Source organism: Vigna unguiculata, chromosome 11 (assembly GCF_004118075.2).
Source record: "Vigna unguiculata cultivar IT97K-499-35 chromosome 11, ASM411807v1, whole genome shotgun sequence".
In the NCBI taxonomy this organism is placed as follows: Eukaryota; Viridiplantae; Streptophyta; class Magnoliopsida; order Fabales; family Fabaceae; genus Vigna; species Vigna unguiculata.
This window is the reverse complement of record NC_040289.1, coordinates 41,195,262-41,205,597: the sequence shown is the minus strand read 5'-3', so window position 1 is coordinate 41,205,597 and position 10,336 is coordinate 41,195,262. Positions and strand designations below refer to the sequence as shown.

General features: G+C 38.0%; 1 protein-coding gene across 1 annotated transcript; it reads left to right on the top strand.

The window, feature by feature from the left end:
• The first annotated feature begins 5,965 nt into the window (after positions 1-5,965).
• Positions 5,966-10,044, top strand: LOC114169121 (leucine-rich repeat receptor-like protein kinase TDR). The gene is made up of 2 exons (XM_028054153.1): positions 5,966-8,984; positions 9,482-10,044. The coding sequence occupies exons 1-2, from the start codon at positions 6,350-6,352 to the stop codon at positions 9,904-9,906; spliced, it is 3,060 nt and encodes a 1,019-aa protein (XP_027909954.1). The 5' UTR covers positions 5,966-6,349; the 3' UTR covers positions 9,907-10,044.
• The last annotated feature ends 292 nt before the right edge of the window (positions 10,045-10,336 follow it).

Below are 10,336 nucleotides of genomic sequence, written 5' to 3'. Positions count from 1 at the left end.
CTGTTTGACACATTTTTGCTTTAATGTTAACTCAAATATTATCATAAAATACGTTTAAAATGTCAAATAAACTTAACAAAATTAGGTAAGAATGACTAAATCCACATATTTCTAAAGATGAATGACAAAATTGATATAAAATTTTGAAGAGAGACTAATTTTAAAATTCACTTAAACTTGAGTGACAAAATAGACGAAAAATTTACAAATGAATAACTTGGATGCACAAGTTTGGAAGTGTAACATTGTGGACATTCTCATTCGTTTTCAAGTTATTGTGAAATATGAATTAAATACATAACATGAAGCAGCAATGTGGTCTTAAAATATGTTACTAGAAGCGTGAGACAGTTGATAAATGATAGTGAGCAGCACAAAACTGGGGAAGTCACGTCATGAAGTTTCTAGAGCAGAAAGAAAGGCACATCAGAATAAACTTTGTGGTGATGTCAGTGCAGTAGTGAACACTGTTGCATTGGTCACTGTATTTTCTTTCACATATTGTGTAATGAACACTGTATTTTAATATACATTGGTTTGAAAGAGTAGAGACAAACTTTTAAATTGGTAGTGAGTGAAGTGAAGAGAAGAGAAAAGCTGAGAGTGAAAGAGTTGAAGAAATTGAGAGGGAATCACGCGTGGGGTGGGGAAGCATAGCTATCCTAACCATCATGGCATGTCACATGAGACAATCAAAATGGTAGGGCCATCATCACCATTACTCATGGATCATTCATTCATTCATTCATTCATTCATGCTCACTCATCATCTGCTTCTGCTTCTGCTTCTGCTTCTTCTGTTTCACCATGCCACTATACCATGATCATACACTCTTTGCCTTTGGCTATTGCCATTGAGTGTGCCTCTAGTACCTCTTTTTTCCATCATGCCATGCCCATATTCCAAATCATGCCTATACAAAATGCATATTTCAATGATTACAAATCATGCATGGAGTGCAAAATCTTTGAAGCTTGAATGACATTGTCCCGATTAAAGTTTGAGTTTGAGTTTAAGTTTCATATCGAGTAAAAATAGAAAGTTGAACACCGTATAAAAAAAAAGACCTTACAAATTCATTGGCTTAAAGTTTTGGAAAAGAGATAGTATCAATTAATTATGTATGTAAGCTGGAATCGTATCTATATAGTATTATATCTCCTCAGTGATCTTTATTCAAAAGAGAGAAAAAAAAAATGGAATTCTATTGTGGTGATTCATATATTGTGCTTTGTCATTTTTGTTAGGTGGATGCATTTAAGTCTGGTCCATTTCAGACATGTTCTGAATCATGTATTTGATGAGAGGATAGAGTCACCATGCAGATTCAGACAGTTCCTATAATGGGGGCAAAATAAAACTACTAAGCATCAAGTACCTCCTATATTTGAATAGTTAAACCAATTCCTCTCCAAAGTGTGTTTTTTTTATGCTTCATTTTTGTTTATATAAAAGGAAATCTACATTTCTGTCACAAAAATGACACATTCTGAACAGGCACATACATTTTCAAACAGAGAATCATAAGCATTTGTGAAAGAAATCATACTTCTAGATAAGAGTAAGTTTTGACATGCAGGTCATTAAAAATATTTATGGTGGTTTGTAATATATAAATGAAGAAGAAAAAAGTGATGAAGCTATGATCCTGTAACATCGTAGGGAGAAAGTGTGAAGGGTACAAGGGAGACAGAAGAAAGGGGTTGTGGTGCCCACCAGAGCACTCTTCACCAAACCAATGCTCCAAATGGGTCCCATTTTCTGCTATGAACTGTGGCGTGGCCTCTGCCAATGTTGTTAGCCCCACTCCACACATCACAGACATGTGCCTATCTGAACCTCACTTTTGTTTTCTATCATCTCTTTTCGTCATTTCACACCACACACACCCTTCAGCTATTTTTTCAAGTTTCAAAATCTCCGAACCCCTCAACTCTACTTCCCTTTACCATACATATATATTGGAAGTTACACTTACATATCAAGTCAATTCATAATATATAATATATAAGTAGGTGCAATCCTCATTTTACAAGTTAATTTTATGAAATTGAGTTAGATTTAAAATTCACTTCCAAAATGATATCAGAGCAAGTCAGAGAAAGATAGCTATTTTGATAGTTTTCTCTTACACAACTTGAAGTGACATATTTTAAATGATTTTGGAATATATAAAAATAAGAAAATGAAAAAATGAGAACCATCTAAAATATGTCATCTCAAATTATGAGAGGAAGTTGTCAAAATTTAATTGTTAAAAAATCATTTTTTTTTCTAAAAGATTTGATACCAATAAGTCATGAAAAGTCCACATAAGAGATCGTAACAATATTTTTAATTCAAAACCTTAAGATTATCTGTATGAGATTTTATACTTATATATTATTTATCTTATTTCATTTTTATCGATATAAAATTTCAACTTACCTTAACCTTTTAACACTTCGTTCTAAGATTTGTTTAATGCATAGGAAATGAACATGAATTAATACGAGTCTATATTATTCTTTATTGGATTCTTTGATGCTATTACTCGCTGAATATTAAAAATACACTAATATATTATAATTATTCTTAATATATTTTAAAATATGTGTGTGATTAATTACTATTTGAAGACTAATAAGAGAATTAACACACAAAAAAACACCTAAATTGATGAGTGGTTTAGATTCTCTTTATGCCCTCAAAACAACAGTGACCATTGAGACATGTAGATACATACTATACGAGTACGTACGTACGTTTAGTCCTTGCATGCATGACGTCAAAGAGCCCTTTTGTTTTTTGCTTACAATATGTCTCTGTTCTTATTTTGATTTCATTCTCCATTATCGCTTTCATATGCATATTTAGTTATGAAAAGACATGCACGGACACGTGCTCTCTGCTGAGGCTAAGAGCAGAGGATGACGAAAGCTCTTCCATGGTAGATTTCTTGAACCGTGAAAGTACTCTCTCTCTCTCTCACTACAAATTGAATCGAAAGAGCTTTTAATCCAAATTGTTCCCTATCATTTTATGACTCCAATGTTTGCATATTGTCTTCAGAATGAACAGCTATAAAAGGTGTATGAAAGAGGAATGTGAAGTGTGACCTTCCACCACTAAAATCATGCATGGATATTTCTCACACACTGTTAAACACACACAGAAAAGATATATAGAAATATAATTGTGATGAAAAGTGGTATAATGTAATAAAAAAAAGGGAAAAAGTGAAAATATTAAGTAGAAGAGATATGTGTCTGCTTATACAAAATTTAGGTTGAATTTTTCTATATTGTTTATTTATTGTGTCATTATAACACATTGATTATTACTGATTTTAACATTTTAACATATATTAAAAGATATTTAAAATATCAAAATAATGTATTTTTAATGTTCAGTCTAGGACAACACCTAACAAATCAGTAAAGAATCTAGACCCACTTATACATTATTACTTCTTACAATTTTACAAATATCCTTATGCAATGCTTAAGAATAAACTCATTCAATCTTATTTTCTTATATGTTATTTGAGAATAATATTTTAAGTAACTTTAACTATTGAGAATCATATATTTATGTAAAACAAGAAAGAAATATCTTTCTTTTTCTCTTTATATATGATTTTAGATTTCAAACTTTGACGTGAAACTAAAATTTATTTTTATTTCAAATTTGATGTATTTATTTCCAAAGTTTTAAGAATGACTAGTTCTCAAATTTCAGATTGACATTTACACTATTTGACACATTATTTTTTTAATGCCAATATGGAAATATGGTTTAATAAATAAAAAAAGAGTTAATATTGCTAAAGAACTACATTTATTCTGTTTTAAAGATGGAAGACGAATTTTAATTTCACATCAAATTTTATTAATTAAAAATATATTTAAACCTTAATTTAAAAAAAAAACTAATATTTATGTGTTCAAATTTCCAAAAACCGTAACCTCTGATTAAAATATGCTGTTTGTCTAACTAGACGTAGTGTTAGTACAATAATTTCAGCTTTTTATGAGTAAGGTGATGAATAAAAATGTGATTGAACCTCAGAGAACAATTTTTTTATTAGGTCAGGTTGAAAACGTGTACTGTTGTCCCTTAAACATGTTCATGTATGATATAGTGGACAAAATTATGCATCATTAGTTAAGAATGGTTCTTTTTCTGACATCACTCATGTTCCGTTCGCAAAACTATGCATGCAAATCCCCAACCAGTACGGCACAATTACCCCTTTTGCCGTTCTTACGCTTATTCTTATAGTAATCACCATTTTCTGGTCCCTTCTGCTACTTAGCCAAACCAGTTGCAATCACCATACATCTGAACACTGATTCCCAAATTCTCTGTCCAATGAGTCTTGAAACCACAAATTAGTGTTTGGAGTGTAAAATCATTTTTTTTTTGTGTTAAGTAATTTAAAATAAAAATAATAAGTAGAAGCCAAAATGGTTCTTAATTAGGTGACCTGCATAATTGAGTTATGTTATGCAGTACAGCACTGGTAACAACAGTGAGAAAAGAATGATAAAGATAATGAGACATGAAGAAAAAGATGTTGGGTGGCAGTATATGTATGCTGAGTTCTAAGAAATTGGGATGAGGATGATTGTGTTTGAAGCTTTATTCTTATCTTAATGAATACTTTAATGATGTTAATGACAGAAAGTAGTAATTGCTCATCATAGTATTGCTTTAGTGAAGTCAAACTTTGCAAAAGCGACAAAATTTAAGCATATTCAGTATTTAATATAGTACCAGTAGTAGTAGTATTGGTTAAGCATCATCAATGAACCCATCATTGTATCGCATTCTTTTCATTAATGCTTTGAAATCTGCAAAACCATTATCTTGAATTTCAAACACCCGCGCCATTTCACCTCACAGAATATGCTCGCATTTTATTTTTTTCGTTTCTTAATCTAGAAGAGTTCTCTCAAAATACATAAATGTTGAGTAGATTATAGTACCAAAAAAATTGCTCTTTCTACAAAACAATGGCAGATTCCTCTGACGGTATGTCTCACCAACCACACTTGATTCTAATGAGTTAAATAAATGCATATAAAATAGTGCCAGGTGTGTATCTGCTAACTTTAGTAAGGAGGTACCACAGAAAAAAAAGCATTTCATATTATGTTTCCGTAATTGGGCATGAATTTTGGGGATACCAATATTAAAAAGAAAGTGTGAAACTGATAGATGGTATATAATAGAACAGGGTCAAATGGGTTTACATGTACGTACCTGAACTGCATTCGGGGGTGACAAATTATTGTAACACTGCATATTATGTAAGAAAGCTGAATTTGGGGGGAGAATGTGCAATCACATTCCGAATTTGTTTGGTGTGTTTTCCGATGGGAAATGCAGTGGTAACATATTTGCACAAGTTTGCTAGAACAAGTTGTAAAGGACAGAAAGGAGATTGGGCAATAAGATGATTTTTGTTGTTTATCATTGTTTGGGTGGTTCAAGATTTTGCTGTTTAAAACTGAGAAAGTTTGGTAAGTTGGTTCCAATAATACGTCCAAAGAAGGGTCTAATGATGATCCAAATCTGGTCCCGAAAATGTGGTCAGTGTTAAGAATGGGTGAGGGATTTTTATTTATGTAGTGTATCGACACTGCATTCCGTGATTGGGATTATGCAGACATGCTGGAATTAACCAATTTAGAATATCTGTGGTCCATACTTAACTGCTTTGGACAAGGTTCTCTCACCTGAATCTCCATGCTGGAGCCGAGGAATATAACATGGAAGTAAAGGAAAAGAATGGAGGGGGAAAATAAAGCAGAAATTAAAGAAAAAGAAAAAAATGGGTTTGTTTTGTTTTAAAATAATGGTTGGTTTGGAGGAATATGGTGGGAAATTGAGATGGCTTTCTTGGATCCTGCGAGAGACAATGTCACTGTTACACGTATTTATGAATTTGTTAGCCAAAGGTAAAGGAAACAAGGGAATGATGAAAAGTGGGAGCAAAAGAAAAGTAGAAAATAAAAAAGTATGAGTGGAGATAGCAGACAAAGGTAGAATACTGAGGTAGGAAAGAAAACTATGGTGTAGGAGCTTCAAATAAAGAGACTCACTCAACCGTAGAGAGGAAAATGGTGGTGTTGTATAATAGAAGACGAAGTGGTTAATCTCTTTCTCTTTCTTTCTCTCTCTCATCCATGTCTTCCAGTACCACCAACAAAACCCACTGAAGCAAATTATCATGATGAAACTCCCTCTGCACCCTGCACTCCGAAAAAGCGATTATCATCCTCATCAAAATCTTCCTTCCCTTAAATTTACCCCTTTCAACACCACCCTCTTCTCATCCACAACTCCCACCACCCCAAAACCATGAAACCTTTTCTTCTCTTTCTCATCACATTCTCCTTCCTCTGTCAAACACTTCTCTCTGCCACGACCCTGCCTCTTCAACTCATCTCCCTCCTCTCACTAAAATCATCCCTCCAAGACCCTCTTAACAACCTCCATGACTGGGATTATTACAACTCCTCCAACTTCACTTCCCAACACCCCATATGGTGTTCGTGGAGAGGCATCACGTGCCACTCCAAAACCTCACAAATCACCACCCTCGACCTCTCCCACCTCAATCTCTCCGGCACAATCTCACCCCAAATCCGCCATTTATCCACCTTGAACCACCTTAACCTCAGCGGAAATGACTTCGGCGGGAGCTTCCAGTACGCCATTTTCGAACTACCGGAACTCAGAACTCTGGACATCAGCCACAACTACTTCAACTCAACCTTCCCACCCGGCACATCAAAGCTCAAGTTCCTCAGGCACTTCAACGCCTACAGCAACAGCTTCACCGGACCCCTCCCCCACGAGTTAACCACCCTTCGTTTTCTGGAACACCTGAACCTCGGCGGAAGCTACTTCAGTGACCGGATTCCGCCCAGTTACGGCACTTTCCCCAGACTCAAGTTTCTCGACTTAGCCGGCAACGCCTTGGGAGGTTCGCTTCCACCCCAATTAGGCCACTTGGCTGAACTGGAACACTTGGAAATTGGGTACAACAATTTCTCAGGAACACTACCTTCGGAACTCTCATTGCTCTCTAATCTCAAATACTTGGACATCTCAACCGCTAACATCTCAGGGAACGTGATTCCGGAGCTGGGAGAACTCACCAACCTGGAGACACTTTTGCTGTTCAAGAACAGGTTAACAGGAGAAATCCCAGCAACCATTGGAAGATTGAAGTTTCTTAAAAGCCTTGACCTCTCAGATAACCAACTCACAGGGCCAATCCCCACCCAAGTCACCATGCTGACGGAACTAACCACGCTCAACCTCATGGAAAACAACCTCACCGGAGAAATACCACAGGGAATCGGAGACCTACCAAAGCTTGAGATTCTGTTCCTCTTCAACAACTCACTCACCGGAACCCTCCCTCAGCAACTTGGCTCCAACGGGTTACTACTGAAACTCGACGTTTCCACAAACTCACTCGAAGGTCCAATCCCTGAAAATGTCTGCAAAGGTAACAGGCTCGTGAGGCTCATACTCTTTCTCAACAAGTTCAGTCATACCCTTCCACCGTCCCTTGGCAGCTGCACCTCGCTCGCTAGGGTTCGCATCCAAAACAATTTCCTCAACGGTTCAATCCCCGAAGGCCTCACGCTCCTCCCTAACCTTACATTCCTAGATATCAGCAGCAACAACTTCCAGGGTCCGATTCCGGAACACTTGGGTAACTTGCAGTACTTCAACATCTCCGGAAACTCCTTCGGAACCTCCTTACCTGCGTCTATTTGGAATGCAACTAATCTCGCGATCTTCTCCGCGGCTTCGTCGAACATCACCGGTCAAATTCCAGATTTCATTGGGTGTCAGCAACTGTATAAGCTCGAATTGCAGGGAAATTTCATCAACGGAACGATTCCATGGGACATTGGACACTGCCAGAAGCTAATTTTGCTCAATCTGAGTCGAAACTCACTCACCGGAATCATTCCCTGGGAAATCTCCACTCTCCCCTCCATCACCGACGTTGATCTCTCGCACAATTCCCTCACCGGAACCATTCCGTCGAACTTCAACAACTGCTCCACTCTCGAGAATTTCAACGTGAGTTTCAACTCCCTCACCGGTCCAATTCCCTCGTCCGGCATCTTCCCGAACCTCCATCCTTCCTCCTACTCCGGGAACCAGGGCCTCTGCGGCGGCGTGTTGGCCAAACCCTGCGCTGCCGACGCCCTCGCCGCCTCCGCCGACGACCAGGTCGACGTCCGCCGCCAGCAGCCGAAGCGAACAGCCGGTGCAATCGTGTGGATCGTGGCCGCCGCGTTCGGCATCGGGCTCTTCGTGCTGGTTGCCGGGACGCGGTGCTTCCACGCGAACTACAACCGGCGGTTCGGAGAGGAGGTCGGGCCGTGGAAGTTAACGGCGTTCCAGCGGCTGAATTTCACGGCGGACGACGTGCTGGAGTGCTTGTCGATGTCCGATAAGATATTAGGAATGGGATCGACGGGGACAGTTTACCGCGCCGAAATGACCGGCGGCGAGATCATAGCGGTTAAGAAGCTTTGGGGAAAACAGAAGGAGAATATCCGCCGGAGAAGAGGGGTTCTGGCCGAGGTGGAGGTGTTGGGAAACGTGAGGCACCGGAATATCGTGAGGTTGTTAGGGTGCTGCAGCAACAGGGAGTGCACCATGCTGCTCTACGAGTACATGCCCAATGGCAACTTGGATGATTTGTTGCATGCCAAAAACAAAGGTGATAATCTCGTCGCTGATTGGTTCACAAGGTACAAGATCGCCTTGGGCGTTGCTCAGGGAATCTCCTACCTCCACCACGACTGCGACCCCGTCATCGTCCACCGCGATCTCAAACCCAGTAACATTCTTTTAGACGCTGAAATGGAGGCAAGAGTCGCCGATTTCGGCGTCGCAAAGTTGATTCAGACCGACGAATCCATGTCCGTCATTGCCGGATCCTATGGCTACATTGCTCCAGGTAACCATCCACACCAACACCAACACCAACACCAGTTCCTACATTTTCTTAATTTTTTTTTACTGTTTCAAACCATTCAGCTTAGGTTAATTAATCAACAGAAAAAAAAGTTTATTTTTTGATTATCAAATTTACTGGGGTGGTCCATTGGGTGTGTGAACCCAAGTTTGAATGAAGAAAGCAAGCAAGTTAAGGTTAGCAGCATGAGAGGGACTTTTCCTGAGGAATTTCGGTGCATGGGTAGGCGCACTGTTGCGCATGGAGGGAGAAGATCAAGGCTTTCCCTTTTTTGTTTTGTTTAAATTTGTTAACTTTGACGACCTGATCTTGATGGGGTCCACTCAGAATATTGTGAATTATCATAACTCCTTTGAATGATGAGGATGTTGACTTGGGGTGCTGTGCATGTATTTTAATGGTGTTTGTTTTGTAGTTGTCTGAAAGAAGCATTAATTAACAGTACTACTTCTTCTTCCTTGGTATGTGTTCCTGTGCAGAATATGCTTACACCCTTCAAGTGGATGAGAAGAGCGACATTTACAGCTATGGAGTGGTGTTAATGGAGATTCTGAGCGGAAAACGTTCAGTGGAAGCAGCATTTGGAGACGGAAACAGCATAGTGGATTGGGTGAGGTCAAAGATAAAATCAAAAGATGGAATTGATGACATATTGGACAAGAATGCAGGAGCAGGGTGCAGTTCAGTGAGAGAAGAGATGATTCAGATGCTGAGAATTTCATTGCTCTGCACCAGTAGAAACCCTGCAGATAGACCTTGTATGAGGGATGTTGTGTTGATGCTGCAAGAGGCAAAGCCCAAGAGAAAATTGCAGGATAGTGTTGTAGGTGGATTTGGAGGGGACAATGTGGTTGCTGCACCTGACATTCCCCTCCCACAAAAGCCAATCGCAGAACAATGCTAATGTGTTTATATCATTCAAATGGTTTTTTTCTTTTTTTGGATATTTTATTTTTTCTTATTGTGGGGGATTGGTATAGGAGAAAGTCATTTTCTATTTTACTTGCAATGGAATTTCAAGTGTTACTACTTCTTCTAGTTTTTTCTCCTGTCATATATTGTTGTCACTCTTGTTTGATGATGCTTATATATTTCCAAGTTTGTGTGACTAATTTTCTTTTTAAATCATCAAAATAATCTAATTAGAAAAAAAGAGTAAAATTGTGGTATGAATACAATATCATTTTTTAAATAAGAACAAACATAAATTAATAATTGACACCACTAGACCATTAGAGAGTTTGAACATTTGCGACCTATTTTATAGTTTTTTTTTTTTCAATTCAATTTGGTTGAAATTATAATTTAATTTACAATTTAAGTTTAAAGAATTA

What these genes read in the sequence shown, in the direction of transcription:
- LOC114169121 (XM_028054153.1), top strand. Translation starts at nt 6,350, where the DNA reads ATGAAACCTTTTCTTCTCTTTCTCATCACATTCTCCTTCCTCTGTCAA. An exon ending in CTATGGCTACATTGCTCCAG is followed by an intron (nt 8,985 to 9,481) that starts GTAACCATCCAC and finishes GTTCCTGTGCAG; the next exon opens with AATATGCTTACACCCTTCAA.